This window comes from Ipomoea nil, unplaced genomic scaffold, assembly GCF_001879475.1.
Source record: "Ipomoea nil cultivar Tokyo-kokei standard unplaced genomic scaffold, Asagao_1.1 scaffold0302, whole genome shotgun sequence".
In the NCBI taxonomy this organism is placed as follows: Eukaryota; Viridiplantae; Streptophyta; class Magnoliopsida; order Solanales; family Convolvulaceae; genus Ipomoea; species Ipomoea nil.
The window spans coordinates 3603156-3625707 of record NW_017616730.1 but is presented as its reverse complement, the minus strand read 5'-3'; the positions used below and the strand labels follow the sequence as shown (position 1 = coordinate 3625707).

At 35.7% G+C, this 22552-nt stretch overlaps 4 protein-coding genes and 1 long non-coding RNA gene across 7 annotated transcripts; 3 read left to right on the top strand and 2 right to left on the bottom strand.

Annotated features, from left to right (window-relative positions):
- The first annotated feature begins 4111 nt into the window (after positions 1 to 4111).
- On the top strand, positions 4112 to 8982 carry LOC109163542 (anthranilate synthase alpha subunit 2, chloroplastic-like). The gene is made up of 12 exons (XM_019312293.1): positions 4112 to 4182; positions 4216 to 4387; positions 4466 to 4650; positions 4758 to 4947; positions 5466 to 5617; positions 5895 to 6010; positions 6104 to 6347; positions 6462 to 6518; positions 6714 to 6866; positions 7739 to 7819; positions 8168 to 8254; positions 8553 to 8982. Exons 2-12 carry the CDS (start codon positions 4243 to 4245, stop codon positions 8871 to 8873), a joined length of 1731 nt encoding a protein of 576 aa, XP_019167838.1. The 5' UTR covers positions 4112 to 4182; positions 4216 to 4242; the 3' UTR covers positions 8874 to 8982.
- Positions 8929 to 12546, bottom strand: LOC109163536 (putative receptor-like protein kinase At3g47110). Its single transcript, XM_019312287.1, has 2 exons — positions 9593 to 12546; positions 8929 to 9509 (listed from the first exon to the last, which is right to left on the bottom strand). Exons 1-2 carry the CDS (start codon positions 12441 to 12443, stop codon positions 9106 to 9108), a joined length of 3255 nt encoding a protein of 1084 aa, XP_019167832.1. The 5' UTR covers positions 12444 to 12546; the 3' UTR covers positions 8929 to 9105.
- LOC109163564 lies at positions 12435 to 12897 on the top strand. Its single transcript, XR_002051292.1, has 2 exons — positions 12435 to 12503; positions 12536 to 12897. It is a non-coding gene; the product is annotated as an uncharacterized LOC109163564 (long non-coding RNA).
- Positions 12898 to 13382: 485 nt separating this feature from the next.
- LOC109163550 (zinc finger CCCH domain-containing protein 25) lies at positions 13383 to 16313 on the bottom strand. Of its 3 annotated transcripts, XM_019312310.1 has the most exons (6): positions 16101 to 16313; positions 15511 to 15706; positions 15287 to 15396; positions 14956 to 15143; positions 13696 to 14375; positions 13383 to 13665 (listed from the first exon to the last, which is right to left on the bottom strand). In XM_019312310.1, exons 2-5 carry the CDS (start codon positions 15681 to 15683, stop codon positions 13734 to 13736), a joined length of 1113 nt encoding a protein of 370 aa, XP_019167855.1. In that variant the 5' UTR covers positions 15684 to 15706; positions 16101 to 16313; the 3' UTR covers positions 13383 to 13665; positions 13696 to 13733. The 3 variants fall into 3 exon arrangements, with proteins under 3 accessions (XP_019167855.1, XP_019167845.1, XP_019167851.1); XM_019312300.1 differs by having other exon boundaries at positions 13383 to 14375; XM_019312306.1 differs by having other exon boundaries at positions 13383 to 14375; positions 16096 to 16293.
- Positions 16314 to 18803: 2490 nt separating this feature from the next.
- LOC109159010 (protein FAR1-RELATED SEQUENCE 7-like) lies at positions 18804 to 22279 on the top strand. Its single transcript, XM_019306983.1, has 4 exons — positions 18804 to 18882; positions 19318 to 19395; positions 19599 to 20670; positions 21172 to 22279. The coding sequence occupies exons 1-4, from the start codon at positions 18804 to 18806 to the stop codon at positions 22277 to 22279; spliced, it is 2337 nt and encodes a 778-aa protein (XP_019162528.1).
- Positions 22280 to 22552: the final 273 nt, after the last annotated feature.

The window sequence follows — 22552 nt, the reverse complement described above, 5'->3', positions numbered from 1 at the left end:
AAAAAATATGATGATATTTTTATAATATTATTCTACATTTAAAAATATTTGATAGTGCGTTGTGATAATTGACAGTGCATGTATTAAGCATCTGTCAATGTACTATCAGGTGTTTATAAATGTACACCTTTTTAATTATGAAAATATCATCACATTCTGTGAATTCTTTTCTTAACTTGTAGCTCTTGATCAACTCATATGTATAGATGAGATTAATCTACACTTTTTACATGGCACGAGCTCTTATTTAAATATTTCAAGGTGAAATTGCTATATTGTTCGATCATTGTAATGAAAGGAAAGTAGGACCAATATCTAATCATGATGAAAACACATGAAAGTAAATGCTGAAATTAATGTGTACTTTCCATTTTCAGTTCATAAGCTTAAGTTTGGGTTAGAGGTGATAATTGTGGCAATTTTGATTAATTTCAATTTGCTCATGAATGTATAGTACTAAGTTGATAAAGATAGTTCGATTCTAATGGGAATGATCTATTAGTCTCTTGGTTTGAGTCTATTATTTATCTTTTTTTAATCTTTTGTTAGCTAAAGTCATAAACTTGAGATTATTACAAATTTTTATCATCACTCAAAAAAAAAAAAAAAATTCTGTAATTATTACATTTGTCTTGAAATCTTGCAATGAAATACATTTTTAATATATACCTACCATTAACTCTGCTTACCTGGCAAATGTTACAATTTGCCAATTTGGTAAAATTTTTAACACTGTTTGTAAACATCCACATTGAATTATATTATAGGCCACTACATCTATTTTATATCTCATTCCTCAATTCGCAAGCGAATCCCATTTTTCTTCTTCAATTTGCTATGTCATTTTTTTCTATTTCATTTTTAGTTATATACCCCCATGCCAACTCCCCAAGGCCCAAGCCAGCTATCCCATTATTATGCAAATTTAGTTATTGGGGGAGTGTGCATGTCTGTAGAGGCCATAAAGCAATGCTCATCAATTAGCCCAAAAGAAAAACACTCAAATTAGTGGCAATTTATATTGTGTATCACGACGCACATAGCAATGTGCATCCGGGCACAAAACGCTGCCGTTTCAATTGATGTTGATAAGGATTGATGGACGCCACTTCGTCCATTCAAATTAACCAAACCCTATTATGTGTATTTAGTTAAAAGTTTATGTGTACTATATTAAGAGTTTATGTGTATTATGTTAAGAGTTTATGTGTATTCAGTTAAGAGTTTATGTGTATTCTGTTAAGAGTTTATGTGTATTCTGTTAAAAGTTTATGTGTATTATGTTAAGAGTTTATGTGTATTATGTTATGAGTTTATGTTGATTATTTTTTTTTGGGTAGAGGAGTTTATGTGTATTATGTTATGAGTTTATGTATATTATATTAAGAGTTTATGTGTATTATGTATTATGTTAGATTTATGTGTATTCTGTTATGAGTTTATGTGCATTCAAAACAGAGATTTTTTTTTTTTTTTTGTTGGACAATGCACCAAAACGGCGTCGTTTTGAGAGGCGCGAGACATACATTGCTATGTGCACCGTGGTGCACTGTATAACGATTGCAAATTAGTCACATGGGCCACATAGGCCCTGTTTGGTAAAAAATTGGCCTATAGGTCAATTTTGGCTTATTTGACAACTATTAATTGTTTGATTTAGTTAAAATATCAATATAAATGTTTGGTTAATTAACTTTTTGCAACTTCAAAAGGCTAAAATTCAAAAGGCTACTCCAAGCAACTTTTTCAATTAGCTTTTTGAGAAAAGAAATTATACCAAACAGCTATCAGCTAATTTACCAAGCATTTTCTACAATCAGCTAATGTTATCAACTATTTATACCCTCTAATTAACACAATCAGCTAACAACTAACAGCTAACAGCTAACAACCATTTTACCAAACAGGGCCTATAATCTTAGTTATATAACCGCTAATTGATTTAGTAACTATTGTTGGGCGAATAAATTGATTTTACAGAATAATATATATATATATATATATATATATATATATATATATATATATATATATATATAGGGATTTAATTTTTTAAAAAATAACCCCACTGACAAGAAAAAGACAAAAACAAGGAAATGGGCTCCAAGTTCTGTGAAACACACTTTCTTTAAAATCGATTCGCTACCTTTTGGAGGTGCTAGGTGCATTGTAGTGTTAGTCTCAGGATAAAATGCATCAACGATATTATAGTTTGAGGACCATCGGTGAACTAGGACAACATGCTTGAACACAAGTGATAAAGTGTATTCTTTCGAGTCGAGTGAATGTAACTAGGAATCCAATTTTAGGTGAAGCAATATGGTCGGGAAGTTAAATGAAGGTGATTGATGTGATCGGGAAGGGTGGAATGATGTGGTCCAGAAGTTGAATAAAGGGGCCAACCACATGCGGTTGGGAGGCTTCGAGTGGAGTGGTGTAGGTTGGGAGCCAAAAGTCCCCTCCAAGATGCAATAAATGTACTATATATACAGGGAAAGAGGAGACACATGTCGGGTGCTCGGCATGTCCTCCACGTGCCCTAGGTAGATTCAGTGGTAAGGTTATGCTTGCCAAGTGTACTTAGAGTTTTGACACATTATGGGACGCTTGGTGATCGTTGTTTAATTATGGATGAGACTAGTTGTGCCCAAATTTGGTTGGCTTCATCTTGATGTTCATATCCCGATCGGTGGTTCGGTTGGGAAGTCTATTGATAGTTCGGTCAGGAAGTCTACATACAAGATGACCTGTAAGTTTATTTGATAATGAGACCGGGAGGTCTACTAATAATGAGATTGGAAGGTGGGCATACTTTCTCAAAGTCGGGAAATGTGCTCGCAAGACTGGAAAGTGCACTCATAAAACGGGGAGACTGCGATATGCACTTACGAGGTTGGAAAGTACATGAATATAGTTTATATATATATATATATATATATATATATATATATATATATATATATATATAAAACCCTAACGAGGTTGGAAAATACACAAATATGGTTGGAAAAGGCACGTATGAGCTCCGTAAGGCACTTATATCAATGAAGTTGGGATAATGAAGTTTTGAAATATTTTAAATAACCTTTTGTTCCCTTAAAAAAAAAAACTTTTGTTTCTAGTATTTTATACTTTTGATTCCTCAACTATAATACATATTTTCATATTAGGTTTCTAACTATTAAGATTTTTAATTTTGGTACATGACTATTTAATTTCTTTCACGTTTGATACGTTATTCAATTTATCGGCCAACCTAAGCCGACTCGACATTAACATCAACGACTATTATTTTTTTAATCGGACTGCGTCATGACACCATGTATGTATTCTTATGAGAGTGTCCACAAACAGAGAGAATATGTTGCTCACGTCTAAGTTGGGACTGGCATTGTAGTTGATAACAATCTTGCAACGATCAAACCGAGTGCGGAAACAAGTTAAGGTTGCACCTCTCTTCTCTGTTATTCATCTTGCTAAATCATCATTTCTTTCGAATTAAAAATTTCAAATCTATTGCCCTCATCTTTCATATTTCATTTGGTTCTTTTGTTCGTTTCTTTGTAGTCGCATTGTACTTTCTATTTTAGCATAAAGTTGAAAAGTTAATAGTTAGAAGTTGAATATAGAAAACGGTTAAACTAGCTAATTGTGAGTATTGAGTAGAATGCTTAATCTACTCTAATTTAAATTATAGATTAAATTAAGCTATTGACAAATTATATCATGAGTCATGTTTACCTTACACCCACGTGAACTCTAATCCAAAACGACATCCAAATTATATATTTATAGTTAATATATTATGTATAAACATTTAATATATTATATGAATATAAATAAATTGAATGCACATAATATGCAATTAACATATTATGTATTTACATTTAACTTATGTGCTTTCAATTTAATAAGGTGACGCGTTCTGGTTCACCGCAGTTGTATAACACCTATACTAGAACGGTGCATCCCATATTTTCTCTATCCAAAATACTTTTTTCCTATTCTAGTCCAACTTTCAAAATATTCCAATTTTTATCAACAAATTAGATTTCTTTCGCATATTAGTCTTTGACCCCAGAATACAAAGGTCAACCTGGTCTAGTTAATTTTGTCAATTTTGAGACTTTTTTGTATTATTAAGATGATCCAAGACGCCAAAAACCTCAGTGCTGTGTTTACTGTTGCTCTTTGTAGTTTGTATACGAACCCGTTTGATTCGAAGTTTGAAGCTCTCAAGATATGGAAATCCGACTTCTCTCACACATTCCTCTCTCCTCTGGCATCCGGCACTGCTGCACCCCCAAAGCCTCCGTCAATCTCTTCCCCTCATCGCCCGATTCGCATAAATGGATGGTCAAATGCTCGGCTGTCTCCCCGCCTCCATGTAATTTTATTCTATTTTGATTTTGTGATCGGTGTCGTATTGGTGTTTGATCGGTCTGAAATGGTGTTGATTGTGCAGTGGACCAAGCGGTGAGCTTCAAGGAAGCTGCGCGGCACGGGAATTTGGTGCCACTGTATAGGTCAATATTCTCTGATCAACTAACACCTGTGCTTGCCTACAGATGTTTGGTGAAGGAAGATGACAGAGAAGCTCCCAGCTTCTTGTTCGAGTCCGTAAACGTTGGACTGAAAGTTGAAAGTAACGTAAGCATTTCCAATATGGTGAAAATCAAATGCGATACTGACTTTATATCATAAGAGTGAAAACGTAACTTTTGTTGTTGTTGTTGTTGTAATTTTAACAATGTTAGGGGCGGTATAGTGTTATTGGTGCTCAGCCAGCTATGGAGATTATTGCAAAAGAAAACTCGGTGACAATTATGGACCACCGTGAAGGGAAAAGGACAGAGACATTTGAAGAGGATCATATGGCCATTCCTCGTAGGATTATGGACAAATGGAAACCTCAGCGGCTCGATGAGCTTCCTGAGGCATTTACTGGTAATGCAATCTTTATTCGTTTGACATATTGAGGTGCAGCATGTAGGAAGCTGCTACCCTCAGGTGTGTCTTGCTATATGAGGAATAGTTGTAGACAATATTGTTGAACACATAAACATTCCATTTCCATTGACACTGAAATTTTGTTTGCCAAATCTTCCTATCTAGTTCTGTTTGCCAAATTTCCCTTATATCATAGCTTGAGTATCTGGTTGCATTTAGTAATCCTTTCTGTTTGAATATTCAGTTTTCCTCATTTTTAATTCATTGTATGTTAAATGCTATTCATCCTTTGTTTTGTATGCCACTTTTCATCTTTTGTCATTTAATTCATTTAACCTTTATTCTCTTCTTCAATTCGCGAGCCTGCTATTTTTGTTTTGAACTTTTGGTACACAGCATAATGAGTGTATATTGAACTTGCTTGATAGTGACAATATAGTTTAACTTTGATGTCATATAGGACATTACTTGTATCCGGAATTGCTATGATTTGTATTGAATTCTTTTCCTATCAGGTGGCTGGGTTGGCTATTTCTCGTATGATACAGTACGTTTTGTTGAGAAAAAGAAACTACCGTTCTCAAATGGCCCTTTGGATGACCGGTTTCTCCCTGATCTTCACATTGGCCTATATGATGATGTTGTTGTGATGGATCATGTAGAGAAGGTTATATTATGTACTAAAACATTTAGTTTTGCCAATTGCCCACCTGCTTAGTTTGGAATTCTTATGTGGACTTTTGCCTCCTATTTCCTAATTAATGAATACTTTATTCTTTTGGTTGGTATTTTCTATCTTAAAGTGCTTCAATAATCAAATGTGCAGTAAAATCATGTTTCTAAAGAATTAATTTTTATCCAATGCCACAATGAGAGGATGAGTGATTCTCATTCAGGCAATCAGGCTATTAATATGTAATTAATTGTGTTTCTTTAAATATCAGAAAGCATGTGCAATACACTGGGTGCAGCTAGATCGCTTTTCTTCAGTTGAGGAGGCCTTTAATGATGGCATGGACCGGTTAGAAGCTTTGATATCAAAAGTGCACAATATAGAGACGTAAGTTGTACATGTTCCTTTCAAGAGGCACAACAATATGTTTCACATTCTTTTGCTACGATTAAGTACATTTGACATAGTTTTAAATTTTAGTCCTAGGTTAGCTGCAGGTTTAATAAAATTACATACAAGCCATTTTGGTTCAGCAAAGATATCAACCATGACCAGTGAAGACTATCAAAATGCCGTTTTGAAAGCTAAGGAGCACATTCTAGATGGGAATATTTTCCAAATAGTTCTCAGTCAACGTTTTGAAAGGAGAACATTTGCAGATCCATTTGAGATATATAGGGCATTGAGAATTGTTAATCCAAGTCCATATATGGCCTATTTACAGGTTTGCACTCTCTCTCTTCTTCTTGGTTTTTTTTTTTTTTTTTTTTATAAAGACAATATTGTTGCTTCATATACAAAAATATGTTTACTTCAAATTTTAATTATGCTTTTTCAGGCTAGGGGGTGTATACTTGTTGCTTCAAGTCCTGAGATTCTTACTAGAGTTAAGAAGGTAAATAGTTGATACCAAAAAAAACAAAAAAAACCTCCACTTCTCGTTTGCTTTATGAGTTGGATAATATGTTCAGGAGTGCCCAGATTTTTTTTTTTTTAATAAATAATTTCTTGCTGCTGCATATTACATGTCTTATTTTCTTAATTTTCCTTTAGAGCAGCTCACTTCAATAACCTCATCATCATTGTTTAGGGAAAAATCACTAATCGCCCACTAGCAGGGACTGTTAGGAGAGGGAAGACATCTCAAGAAGATTACATGCTGGAAAATCAACTTCTGCATAACAAAAAGCAGTGTGCAGAGCACATCATGCTGGTTGACATGGCAAGAAATGATGTGGGAAAGGTTGTGTTATTTTTAGATGTGATTTCATTCAGTCAATAATGAGAAACATCAGTTAGCTGATCTTCCAATTCCATTTTGACAATGGATGTATGTCTAAATAATGCCCAAATAAATAAAGGAGTTTATACTTTATTCTTTTAAAATTTATAATAGTACAAAAGCATGCTCATAATATTACTATCATTTACTCCATGGAGGAATCTCTAAATTTTCATCTTAAAATTGTTTTATTCATATATTTGGGCACCTCACAGTTTCTATTGGAAATTTGGAATATGTACATTTTGTTTTGTGATTCTTGCTAATAGTCAAGATGGTAATTTTTATTTATTATTTAAGGGTAATGGGGATTGGGCTTGTTGCTTTTTTAACTAGAGTCTTGGGTAGTTGGGTCCAAGCCACTAGACTACAATGTTCTTAGCAAGGTGGTACTTATCTTTCTGAAATTAACAATTGCATGCTGTTTTCAAGTGAGCTTGCTTCTGATCTATGTTCAGCATACAAAATCCTTAAGCCGGCCTTCATATTGCTTTTATACACTACTCGTCCTAATGCAATAATAAACACAGTTCAAGTATCATCTTGGTAAAAATTGGTTTCTTTGAAGTAAAATAACCCCAATAACATCTAAAGGGATGTTAATGGGGCTATTTTATTAAAATTCTTTATTAATATATTGGAGGTAGCAATGGTTAAGAAAATTCTTGGAAATTGATTTAAATATTAAGCATCGTACTTCGCCCTCTTGTAGCCCCTGCTTGGTGCTTGTAGGATTGCATTCTCTTTTTTCATGCATGGAAAATATGTAGAGTGTTTCAAATATTTGTCTTTCCTTGCTATTGTACTTTCACTAATGTAGCTTCTTATTATAGGTTTCTAAAATTGGTTCAGTGGAAGTTGAGAAACTCATGAACATTGAACGTTTTTCCCATGTCATGCACATCAGTTCCACGGTTAGTCCTTTCAGTTTGATATATATTTCTCATAATTAGTGATCAAGACTTGCCCTTGTTTATACGAAATGATGATATAGGTGAAGGATGATATGCAAGTTAGTGATTTGCTTATAATATGCAAGCTAGTGATTAGAAGCAATGATAATAAAAACAGAAGAAAATGAGATGTTAGAGCTTAGGTCAATACAGTATCTGCCATCTTTCTCTTTTAGAGCACAGGTGTTCTTATTGAAATAAGTAATGAACTGTGGATGACATTGTAGCTTCTTTCACTGTTGAGCAAATATATTGAATTGGAATTGCTCAGTTTTATTCTTTGTTATGATTTAATGCCAAACATTATAGGTTACTGGAGAGCTCCATGACCATTTAAGTAGCTGGGATGCTTTGCGTGCTGCATTGCCAGTTGGTACTGTCAGTGGAGCCCCAAAGGTTTTCCAATCATCTCTATTTGTTTGTTCATTATGTTTCATGTTCTTTTTGAGTGATCATAACTCTTATCTCATGATTCAATTTGGAATTGTGGTCAAATATTTTAATTATTGTAATGATGAGCTTGTTATGCCTTTTGCTACTCTATTGAACCATTTATGAGACTGGAAAGAGAAACCATTTCAAAAACTTTTCCTTTGAACTCTGTTAGGTTTAGAATACCCACACACAAATGTACTAGTTTTTGCAGCGTTGTTGCATTTATGTAGCTTTTCTCTATTTGGTTTGCTATAATCAGGTGAAGGCCATGGAATTGATTGATGAGCTTGAAGTGACAAGGCGTGGACCATATGGTGGTGGATTTGGAGGAATTTCCTTTTCTGGGGACATGGACATAGCCTTGGCATTGAGAACCATTGTTTTTCCAACTGCAATGCGTCATGATACCATGTACTCCTACAAGGATGTGAATAAACGAAGAGAGTGGATTGCTCATATCCAAGCTGGAGCGGGTATTGTAGCTGATAGTAATCCTCTTGATGAACAGAGAGAGTGTGAAAATAAGGCTGCAGCTCTTGTCCGTGCCATTGATCTTGCTGAATCATCATTTATTGAGTAGTAAACTCTTATAGAATTCTCAGTCTTTTTTTTTTCCCCCACTCAATGTGCTTTTGAACCTTAAACAGTCAATATTTTAACAGTACTATTTTTATTTTTACATTAATTCCTTCTGGGTGTGCATCAAATATTTCGTAATTGCATTTGAAATGCCTTTTGATTTGAGGGGCTGAGTAAACACTACACAGTTACAGTTTAAATGACAGCTGAACCTGAATCATAATGTTTCCAGGTCATTGCACTCTTTTCTGTAAAGCTGCATATTTGCTTAGATTACTTCTAATTGAAACAAGATCAGCCACAACTTTGCCTGCTGTTATTCTGGTTTCAGGAGCTTCCTCTGAACAAACAACTCCAAGGCCAAGGAGAGAAACCAAACATTCATCAATCTTGGTTTTGAAGCCATTTTCACAGTAAATTTTGCCTGTCAGATCTCCGGGTTCTTCCTCGAAGAGAGCTGATTGATCAACAACGTCCATTGCTCGATCAGGTAATGCCTGTTTGACAAAACTGTGAAGATTTCCACTGTCATTGAACATTTCATCAGTAGGTCTTCTACCTGTGAAAATCTCGAGTAAAAGTACTCCAAAGCTGTAGACATCTCCTTGTTTTGACACCTTAGCACCCATGCCATATTCTGCAGATATCATGAAGCTTATGCATTACGTTTTACACCTGAAAAGATATGTAATGTGGCAAATTTCAGTGGAAGTGTGTTACCTGGAGCAGCATATCCAATGGTTCCCTTGATCCCAAGTGAGCTAAACTCGATCCCTTCAGCTTCTTGAGCTGGGTTTGAAAGAAGCCTTGCCAAACCGAAGTCACTCACATGAGCACACAGATCATCATCAAGAAGAATATTGCTTGGCTTCAGATCACAGTGAATAACGGGGGGTTGAGATTGATCATGGAGGTATTGCAATGCTGAAGCGATGTCTATTGCTATGTTTAACCGTTGGAAGATACTCAACCTCCTATCCTCTCTGTCCTTCTGGTGCAGCCACTCTTCTAGGCTCCCATTTGGCATGTACTGATAGACCAAGGCTTTGAACTCATTCCCACTAAAATCAGCACTGGAGCAAACAGTTAAGATCTTCACGAGGTTTCTGTGCCGGATGTGCCTCAAGGCCTGACACTCGGCCAAGAAACTTTTGTCAGCCCCCGTCTGTTGAAGTTTCAGTACCTTCACTGCAACTATTGTTCCATCCGAGGCCAGAGTTCCTCTATAGACGGAACCAAAACTACCTGATCCTATCAAGTTTTGCGAAGAGAACCCTCCCGTTGCATTTAGGAGATCTTCATAAGACACATTTGCAAATGCTTTTGCATGGAAGTTCATGACTTGAGATGATGAGTTAGCTCTACTTCTCTTCGCCTTTTTCTTCCAGAAAACTGCTAGCAGCAGCGCTATGCTTAGGCACGCTGCTACAACAATGAGAACCAGTGCTATTATAAGGGCAGTGTGCTTCCTAGATTTTTGGGGTTCCTCTACCACGCATGGATGCAAATCAAGCTCCTTGATTCCCCCACAGAGATTTATGTTGCCTGTTACATCAATCCTTTCTGCATATGCAAAAACACCCCGAGCAGGCACCTCGCCTTCAAGATTGTTGAATGATAAATTCAGATAGAGAGTGGAGTTCTTGGCCATGCTCGGAGGAATGTGGCCCGAGAAGTTGTTTTGAGAAACATCCAAGTACTGAATATTTTTCAAGTTGTTTAAAGGAGGTAATGGCCCCACAAAGAGGTTGTGCTGCATGTTAAGTACTTCCAAGGACACACAACCCCCCAGTGTGCTTGGAAGTTCACCAGACAATCGATTGTTTGAAACATCAAATGCAGCAAGGTTGCTAAGGTTTCCGACCTCAATGGGCAAAGGGCCACTCAAGGAGTTGTAAGACATATTAAGGAGTACTGAAAGGGAAGACAGACTCAAAACCTGTTTCGGTATAGTACCAGTAAGCTTATTCTGAGAAATGTCCAGGTTTTGCAGGGAGACACAATTTCCCAAACTTGAAGGTATGCTCCCTTCTAAGCTGTTATCCTGTAGGTAGAGTCGCAAGAGTCCTCGGATTTTTCCCAATGAAGAGGGAATATTTCCAGTTAGCTTATTCGATTCAAAATGGATACTTTCTAGATTTGAAAGCATTCCGATAGAATCAGGGATACTACCAGTGATCATTGTTTCTTCGATGCTAAGTGCATTCAAGTTTACAAGGTTAGATATCTCCCTAGGTATCATTCCCTGTATCTTGTTTCCACCAATAAGAAGCTTTGTCAATGTGGTTGACAAGTTAGTTATCGAGGTGGGGAACATACCTCCAAATCTATTATCAGCAAAATCCAAGAACTCGAGCTTTCTGCAATTGCACAAAGAAGTTACAAAATCCATATCATCAGGTGCGCCTCTTCCCAACTGGTTACTGAGAACATTGAGCCATAATAGATTCTGAAGGCTTCCAAAACTCATAGGTACATTTCCGGTGAAATTGTTGTATGGAATATCAAGCCGAAGCAAGCCAGTAACATTGGACAATGAGGCCGGAATCACTCCTATGAAATAATTGGTTGCCAAATACAGGAACTGCAGATTGGGGAAGGCAATTCCTATATCAGCTCGAAGTGTACCCTCGAACTTGTTGAATGACAGGCCTATGAGCTGAAGAGAGGATAGATTGTAAAGCGCAGGAGGAAACTCCCCGGAAAGAGAGTTCACTGACATGCCTAGCATTGTTAAGCTTCTCATCTTGGCCATTGTTTCAGGAACTTCGCCCTCCAGATCATTATATGATATGTAAAGCTCTGTCAAAGAAGTCAGATTCCCAATTGAAGCTGGGATACTCCCAGTGAGGTTATTATTCTTAAGATACAACGCCTCCAGCTTCGTCAAAGAACCAAGCTCAACAGGAATGTGCCCTTCAAAGTGATTGTGATCAAGAATAAGATCAACTAGGCCAACACAACGAGACAGGTTAGCTGGAATTTCACCACCAAGGTAGTTATAGCTCAAGTTCATGGTTTGGAGCCTGATCAAATGACCTAGTTCTGAGGGGATTTCACCATGGAAGGAATTGTCTGAAAGATCAAGAATCCGAAGGAACGAAAGATTTCCAATTTGGGATGATAGAGTACCACCCAACCCATGGCCTCTGAGATCCAAAACAGTGACCCGTCGGTGTTTTAGGCCACATGCGACCCCAGGCCACATGCAGAAACTCACGCTTGCATTCCAAGAATCCAGAACTCCTTGTGGATCTTCAGTAATTCCAGACTTGAACGTCATCAATGCAAGTTGATCTGTATCATTTCCAGGTACGCCTGATGATGCATAGCCTGGAAAAGAAAAGTTCAAGAACACAAAAACAATGGCATTAAAGGTGAGTGCAAAGAGCAAGTTTAGACTAGTAGTTGGAATCATCATTTGGGAAGAAGAGAAAGTAGCAGAGGGAAGTGAGAGGCTAAGAGCTGAGGAAATGATATGTAGAACAAGCTTGACAGAGATATATATCGAGTCCGTTGGAAAATTCTTGCAGTGGAAAGAGGTTTTACTTCTTAAACTTATAGCCACCATCTAAAAGTATGCATTGGATAAATCTCGCATTATGACTAGCCAGCAAATGACCACAATGAAGTAAGCCAACCTAAGCAAATGACCACAATGAGGTAAGCCAGCCTAAGTTACTTATAGCTGACCGTCTCAAATCAAGAAGGTCAATAGGTAGTTCCCGTCAAGAATCGAACTTGTACTCTTGTGGTTATCAAGTCAACAGTATGATCAACTTGGCTGAGGTTGCCCCAAAAGTTCTTACTTTATAGTGGATGCATGTGATCAACAAATCAAAGTTTTCAGCTGAAAGCAATGTTCTAGATTTGAGATATATGTATTTGGGTGAAAGGAACCGGCACTGAACCACTGATGTCGCTCTCCCCATGAATAATTTAAAACCATAATTGTTAACCTTATTGCCCAAACTTTGACGAGGCTTCTTGGCAGAGTGTGAAATGTCAATGCCGTGTAACTGTAACCCAATTCCTTTTTTTACAGACTGGGACCAGTTTTGGCGCTACTCTTCCATAATTGGTCAATGGTCAATGCTCAAATTAGGGTAAGTTCCACTGTTCCAGTCTATCGCCAGTTGACTTCCAGCCGGAAGTGCTGACCTTAGACAATTTTTTTTCTCTCTCTCATTTATTGCAGTATGGTGCCAAAAAGCCCAGTCAGGATATTGGAGAATAATGAGGGTAGAAATGGAATGATATTATATTAGCACGCATGACATATTTGTTAGGAGCCAGTAATTCTGAGTCCTCGGATTTTTCCCTCCTGATAAATAAAAAAATCTTGATTATTAGTTTATTTGTCACATTCATAGGAATCTTGTCCTCTAATTTCTTAGATTATACAAAAATGTAACAATATTTAAAGATTATAGGAACCAAATGCCCCTAACTGTTTAGTAGTTAATCAAAGGGCATTAAAAGCATAAATGAAGCCATGGACATCAACTACTGGCAAAATTGGCAGTGGGTTCACTGGTGGCAGTATAAAGAGGCTAACATAAGTTTACAAATTCCTGCCCTAATTTTGGCTACAAGATTAGCATTTAACAACTTCAAGTACAGACATGATATATTGATATGCATCACCCACCACACAGCACCAATGGTGGATGGGGGACTGGCATAGAAAGGGAATGTAACATAAAGAAAATTCAATCACTTTGCATAACTTCAGTCCTGTGGAAATAGATCATTTATATTTCTGGTTTGCTGATCATTGCCATTCCTTCCATGACGATTTGGGGGGGTTGGGTGGGAAATCATGGGCAGTTTTATCCAGTCCCCTATAATCTTTGATCATTTATTCACGTCTTCTTGATCTCTCCCTCCTATCGCCATCTTCCCTTGACCTTCGATCATCCTCATGTTTCCTTGACTTTTCATCTCTCCTAACATCATCTTCCCTTGATTTTGAATCATGGCCATGCCTCCTCGCTTTTTCATACATTCTATCATGCTCTCCCCGTGACTTTTCACCTCTCCTATCATTATCTTCCCTTGATTTTGAATCATGATCATGCCTCCTCTCTTTTTCATACATTCTATCACGATCTCCCCGTGACTTTTCATCTCTCCTATCATCATCATCATCCCTCCTCCTCACTTTTTCATACATCCTATCACGATCTCCCCGTGACTTTGGTTCATCATAGTCTTCCTTGTTATCCATTTCCCTCTCCTTTCGCTTTGATTGCTTCTCAACACCTCTATTGTGCATATCCACTGTATCAATTTTTTTATGATCATAGTTCTGCATATCGCTGTATTTTGCTTTAGACACTTTTGAATCTTTATCACTATACCTACGTTTCTCTTCAACACCAGAATCTACAGCACTACTTGATTGGCCAAACCTCTTATCCTTCCGAGAATCATCAAATTTTTCATGATCCCATTTTGAACGTCTATCTTCTTCATGTCCCCAACCTGTGTTTGCAGCTCTCTACATACAGATAAAAAACAATGTCAGTACCTCATTTGGAGGGAGAGAGAGAGTAAGAAACAAAAACTGTAACCACTTAAAAAATGTAGAACAATGTGAAACTGAGCATTATAAGTTTGGAACAAGGATAAAAACTAGCTAAAGAAGAAGAGATGGCAATGACCAGAGCCTTGAATCAATTGTAAGATCTAAAAGGTCAGAATAGACAAACGATTAGACAGACAGATTTCTCCATGTAAATGAGCTAGGAGCCTATAAGCAGTGTCCTTTCCTTTGGGCCTTTTAGCACGGCATTCATATTTTCCTTCTTGACAGTTAAATAAAAAGTGATTTCATAAAGACGAGAGCATATACATAACTCAATAGCTTTTGCAGTTCTTTTCCCCTTTTCCTCAATTTATTTATGTTTTCATTAAAAAAATATATATATTCCCTCTGAGGACTTACACGGGTTGCAACCTACTGGAGTGCCATCAACTGAGATACAAAACAAGACAGTAAAATTTCATCAAGCACTCAATGGCAACTCATGTCATACTTGAGTATAGCAAATTAAAATTTAATGTAAAGTCAAACTTACTTGCTCATCATGAGAAAATTTGCATCCAGCTCCCCTAGTGCACTCACCCTTTTGAAATGCACGGCATACACCCCTTTCTTCCCTCTTCTTCCTCAAAGTCTCCTCATCCTCTTCCTCTTTCTTCTTATAGTTACTAACATGATCCACTCTTATAATACGCCCAAGAATTTGTGCACCATTCAGATTATCTGAAAATCCAATAAAAATAAACTGCAACTTTGAGCAATCAAACTACCAGTTTCATGTTCTCTCTCTAATAACTGATATATGTCAGACTAAAATAGCATATCATATTATCATGTATATGTGTTTGGGAGGGAGAGAGACTGACCTACAGCAAGATTTGTACTTCTCTGATCCTCATAAGCAACAAAAGCAAAGCCCTTTGATTTTCCCGTGCCCTTATCTCTGACAAGATTCACATCAACTATCTCACCATATCTAAAAAAGCATTAGACAATAAAATTCATTAATTTTTAAATTTCTTAATCCCCACATGACAAGCAAAAGTGGAAAAGTAAAAAAATACGTAAATTGAAGCAAAATACTACATACTGAGCAAAAACAGCCAGGAGGTCGCCTTCGGTGAGGTCAAAAGGGATTCCACCAACGAACACATAAGCCGAGTCTTTGTACTTGGCATGCCATGAAGCATCCTCAGATAAACCTAATGCAGCTTCCTTAGCATTTATGTTCTGTATGCGCTTCACTAACGTCAGCGGATTCATTTGAGCTTGCCTATGCAGGTGTTCTGGATCATCAAAATTCAAAACCCCCAATATTTAAAACACATTAGCTATAAAGCTTTTCACAATTTTATTATAAGTAAAAAATATAAGCCATAAACACATATTATGCCGAATTTGATGAAACGAGGCAATATGAAAGAATGCAAACTACAAACAACTTATTATAGCTTCACTTTAGGATTCGCATACTGGCATACTGCCGAGCAGGTTAGGGGTTAGTCATTCACAACAGTACTAAGTTATTAACAACAGAATTCATTAACAAAATACAAAAATAAAAAGAGTATTCAAACAGGAAGATCAGCTCCTATGGTTGAGTAAAAGGAAAACAACATTCACAAACTCATGATATAGGAAAATCATAAATTAAGAACACCATAAAGATACGAACATTACCAGAAGCCTGAAAGTTGAACTCGTGATGTCGGCGAGACCGAAATTGAGAGAGCTAACCGGAGAATTACCGGGTCCGAAGGTTTGGTTCGTAATTAGGGTTAGGGCTTTGGGACGCCCAATTACCCTCTTCGTCTATAACAGGGGAAAATTAAGGGGAATGAGAGAGGGAACGCCTCCGGTCTTGAACCGGGTTCATTCTTTTTTTTTTTATTACCAAAATTTGATCGGTTTTAACCGGATTTAAGCTGTGTAGTCGGTTCAGGATCAACACAAATAGTCAAAAGTGGAATTTTGCATTATTGGACGTTATTAGAAAGATGGTATTATTTGTAAAGTCCGGAGAATATAATTGTGTTGTATTCAATAATAATGTCTGAGAGTACAGGGAGGGAGTATATAGAGATACTAGATAAAATCCTAGTCTAACACGAATAATATAGTCCTAGTCTAATATGGATAATAGAGTCCTAATAGCAGGTATCTAAATATATATACGTATTTTGGGTGAAGTTTGTCTTATAAATTTAACAAATAATAAATTATAATGTATAAATCAACATAGATTGTTGATCGTTGATCGTTTCAGATGAAAAGGATCAATAGACAACTCTCACGAGAAATTAAATTTTGAATATTATAATAATGAATGAGTTTGTGAACTGCTGTAAAAAATGTAAAGTCATAAAATAAAAATTGCTAACAATTCGAAACTTAATTAGAGTTGCTCAGAGTTAAACTAATCACTAAATTATACATAAAATGTAGTTAGGTGATTTAACTTAGAACATTTTGTAATTAACTTCTTGAAGAAAGCAAATTCGTGCAATTAAATAAAAATGACATATTTTACAAGTTAACCACTGAAGAAGTCTTCATTTTCGATTGTTTTTTTTAATAATTATTTTATTTAAAATTATTTTTAAATTTGATAACCGCCACGCCAGCATATTTTCATGTAAACATGTCATTTTGGGTCGAATTGTATGGATTTATGTTGTTTATATATTTTATTATATTTTTATTGAATTTGATAATCTAATTACAATTTAATGTGCAATTGAGTGACTTAATTCTTATACTTATTTTATTATTTATTAGGGTTGATAAGTAAATATTTTCCAGGCTCCAATCCTCAAAGAACTTTTAAATAAAATAAAACAACATAAAAGCAGCAGTCCAAAGTCCAACAAAGGCCAGGGTCCATATGACTATATAAATGTCACTATAAAAGTGTACATCTTTTTTTTTTTCTTTTTTCTTTTTTTCCTATTTGTTGTTATTTACGTGTAAAATTTAATAAAATTTCATTTTTCTTTTTTGGGTACATAGAGGCCTTCCAACGAAAGCACTACCTAATTCTGATATTCGGGGTACTTTGTGCATCGTCCAAAGCATATCCTTCATGTCCTCCGGAACATTAAAAGTTTCACTAATTTATGTCATATACTTTTAAATATGAACAAGCTTATTGGTAAAAATAACATTTTTTACGACAATAATAGACTTACTAAACATGGAGGCATAATGAAATAGCTAGTATGCTAATGGATTTAAAAGAATACACAATACATGATCATGGACAACTTGCACCATAAAGATTGTTGTGTAAAATTTTCCACAGTAATATATATTATATATTATGAACTTAATTAAGTGATGCAAGTTGACCATGCTTATTATATAGTTTGATTGAATTAGGATACATGAGATTCATTATATAGTACATTCAGTATAATTAGATTATATTTAGATCTAACATTTTGTGTATTATTGAATTATTACTATTGATCTATTAATACCATTAAATGTCAATAGCAAATCAGCGGTTAGCGGATTATATTAGCGATTCACAGATAGCGGATTGTGTTAGCAGGTTTGACCAACGGATAGTAGTATCAGCGGTTTGTAAAAAGATGTTTGGTAAAATTAGTTGTTTAGATTAGCGGCTAACATGTAAAAAGACCTAAAAGGATATTCATAACAATAATAATAATAATAATAATAATAATAATAATAATAATAATAATAATAATAATAATAATAATAATATATTATTATTATTATTATTATTATTATTATTATTATTATTATTATTAACTTCATTATGTAATAATAAAATAATAAAATAAAAAAATAAATAATACTACATAACAAGATAAAAATAATAATAATCATAACAAGACGACGACAACAACAATAACAACAACAACAACAACAACAACAATAATAATAATAATAATAATAATAATAATTATTATTATTATTAAAATAAAATAAATTAAAAAAATAAAAAGAAGAAGGGAGCAACTTGCGCTGCTCCCCTCTTCTTTTTCCACTTTTCCCACCGTCCCACATCGTTGCCCATTAGGGAGCAAATTGGGCTCCTTAACTCAAGGCTCCACAATGAAACCAATTTCGTTGCCCATATGAGTGGGCAACGTTGAGGCGCAAATTATGCCGTGCAACCGAATGCACCTAGCAAGGTGCATACGGTTGCAAAACGGCGCCGTTTTACTAAAAAACGACACGGCGCGCACAAAATCAAAAAAAAAAAAATTGGATGGCCGTTAGCGGCGTTATTCATATCATATTTGGTAGTTTTGCGATTTTTTGGTAGTTTGGCGTTTTGATTGCAGTATACGTAAAATCGCAATCGCAATAGCGATCGCAGTCGTTTTCCTGATTTATTGTATGGATCTCATGATGGATGATGCAGTAGACCAGAGAGACGAGGCATTAGATCAGAGAGATGAAGCAGGCGATGAATTGCATACGGTTCCAGGTTATTTTGCAGTTTGATTTTTATGGATTTGTGGTCGTTTGCAATTTTTGCAGTGTGATATATTGTGTAGGTGTTTATATTTAGTGTGATGTTTATTGTGTATGTGATGTTTATGTGATTCTAGTCTGAGATCATTCGTAACTCTTGGTGTTTATGTGTTTATGGTTTTCTGAATGAACGAAATATATATCCATAATCTTTGAACTATAAATCCAGAAGTTGTGAGTTATATATCCAGAATTATAGTAGTATATATCAAGGATTTTGTGAATGGATACTCTGTTCTGGATTGTATATCCATAATTATTGAACTTTTATGTCCAGAAACTGTGAGCTTTATATCCAGAATTCTATCACTATACATCCAGAATTATAATACTATACATCCACAAATTTCTAAACTGATACTCTGTTCTGGCTTTTAACACTATGCAGTCAGTGAAGATGTTGTTGTTGATTCACCAAGTTCAGATCCAATAGAGTTAGACATTGATGGTTCTTCTTCTAATCCAGGTCTATATGTAGTTTTATATGATCATAATTCACAGTGTTCAGCATTGTTATATGTTCATTCTTTTTCCATGGAAAATGTTATTCCTTTTGTAGAGCATGGCTGGATTTATTCGGCATTCCCCGCACCCCCTCTACATAGGAATTATATTTTCAATGGAACGTGTATTATTTAGTATACTTGAGGTTATATATTGCATTTGCAGTTGATGAAGATTTGGTTGGTGTTGTTGTAAGTAACGGGGTTGAAGCGTATGAGTTGTATAACAATTATGCATATAGAGTTGGTTTTAGTGTGAGGAAGGGTAATCAACGGTGCAAGGTATATAGCAAAACAGTCCAAATGAAGATGTTTATGTGTTCTAAAGCTGGTTTTAAGGTTAAGGCAAATGCTGGTGTTAGGGCATATTCAAAAATTGACACAAGGTCAGGGTGTGGTGCATGTGTTCAGTTTGACGTCGGTGAGGATGGGTTGTGGACGGTTACAAAACATGTAAAAGTGCACAATCACGAGTTATGTGCTGTAGACAAGAGTCATCTTCTGCGTTCACATAGAAATGTGGGTGATAATCAACTGTTATATTTAAAAGATTTGAAGAAGAGTGGTGTTGCAATGGCAGATGGTATTAGGTTCTTGAAACATCAAGCAGGGGGGTCTCCATTAGTTGTCTTCACTAATCGAGATGCTTATAATTCAATTGCTTCTGATACATCAAAGCGTTTGGATGGAACCGATTCGAACTCATTAATTGAAATATTTAGGAAGAGGCAGTCGACTGAGTCTGATTTTTTCTTTGATTTTGAAGTTGATTGTGATTCAAGACTATGCAGTTTTTTTTGGAGGGATGGTCGGATGAGACAAGACTATGTGTTGTTTGGGGATTTATTAGTGCACGATACAACTTATCGCACTAATAAATATGATATGATTTGTGGCCCTTTTGTAGGGATGAACCACCATTGCATGAATGTAATGTTTGGATGTGGTTTTCTGATGAATGAGAGGATAGAATCATTTGTGTGGCTGTTTAGAGCATTTTTAAGGTCTATGAATGGGAAATGTCCACAGACTATCATGACAGATCAATGTGCATCCATGGCTGCTGCTATTTGTCAGGTGTTTCCAACATCACGTCACCGTCTTTGCATATGGCATATTGGCGAGAATTCGAAGAAGCATATCAAGGCGTTAAGGAATAACAAGGATTTCTTAGATATGTTTAACTGTGTGTTGAAATACACAGAGACTGAAGCTGAGTTTGAATTTTATTGGACAAGGTATGTCCACTACTTTTTTTTTTCCTTTTTCGATTCCAGTAATTGAATTATGGATGTTTAGTATTAGAATTATGGTCATATAGTATTAGAATTATGAATATATAGTATTAGAATTATGTGAACATGTTGTAGTATAGAATGGAACTTCTTGATTTTTCCTGAGTTACATGCATTTAATTTATGGATTTATAGTTTTGGAATTGTGAATATACAGTGTTAGAATTATGGACATATATTATTAGTTGTCTGAACATGTATTAGTGAAGCAGTGAGCTTCCTGTTTGTCTCTAAATTATATGCATGCAATTTATGGATTTATAGTATTGGAATTGTGGATATATAATATTACAATTATGGATATATAGTATTAGTTGTCTGAACATGTAGTAGTGAAGCAGTGAGCTTTCTGTTTGTATTATATGCATTCAATTTGTGGTTTTATTATATTGGAACTGTGGATATATAGCATTAGAGTTCTGAACATATATCTTATCATTTCAGGTTGGTGACTGACTACAAGTGCCACAAGAATAGTTGGATACAAAAGCTGTATGACTGTAGGGAGAAGTGGTGTCCAGCATTCAATAAGGACTATTTTTCAGGGGGCATTTTATCATCGCAAAGGAGTGAAACTACTAACCATTCGATTTCAAGAAGGTTGTCCAAGACTGTAGGTCTATGTGATTTTTATTCATCGTTTGTTAGTGTAACTTCTGAATGGAGGAGCAAAGAGAATGGTGAAGACTTTCGTTGTACTCAAGGGGTACCCAACATGATGATGGAGCACGTGAAACTTCTGTTACACGCTAGAGAGGTATATACGATTGAGATATATTTTTTGTTTGAGGAACAATTCATGAAAGGCAATGCCTGTCATCAAGAAATGGTGTTGAATGAAGGTTGTCAGTTCAAGTATCACGTATGGCGTCCAGATATAGATATTATAAGGCATGAAGTCAGTTTTAAGTTGTCAACCTTAGACATTTCGTGTAGTTGCAAGTTGATTTCGGAGTTAGGAATTTTATGCTGCCATTGTTTACGCATTCTTCATATACACTGTGTTTCAAGTATTCCTAACAAATATATCATGAAAAGGTGGACTAAAAAGGTTGCTGATGGTAGGGATGTGAATACTGGTTCAATGTTTTGTAGAGCTGGTGTCCCTCCTTCAATTTGGGTTGTGGAGATTTGCAGAAAGTTTCAAAGACTGATTTCATCTAGTCAAGATAACAGTGTAACTAGGCAGTTCTGTGATGAAGCAGTTGAGGAAGCAAAGAAAAAGGTTGAAGCTGAGATTGGCTATGTGCAAATTGAAGAGTGCGGTGTTTCATCTTCAAGTGGTGTCATTCAAAATCCTTCAAACCGGAGATCAAAAGGTGAGCGTAACGTAAGGAGGAGTAGTGTTATTGAAAAGAAGTACAGTGCTGCAAGGGGGAGGAGGAGTGCTGCAAATAAAGTTGCTTCGAGTACAAAAGGTGCTGTTCAGTCGTTGGTTTTGGAAAGTCTATCTGAGATTGCCGGGGATGGGTACCTTGTACATCCAAGTTCTGGGAGTTCGGAGTTTTGTCAGTATAGTAATGATGTAGATGATAATGCAGTTGTAGATTGAGAGTGGGGTTAATACCAGTTGGTAGCTAGCTGTTTTGAGGATATCAATTTACAAGTTGTTTGATCTGTGTATTCAAAATTTTAGTACTTGTTGATTTGCAGGTTTGAAGCTATATATCCATAATATTAAAGCTACATATCCATAATACTAAAGCTATATATCCATAATATTAGAGCTATACATACATATTCTGAGAACTATATGACCATAAAATATTGGAATTGTGTGTCAAATTAGTAAAAGTGTTCATAATGTTATATCATTATATCCACA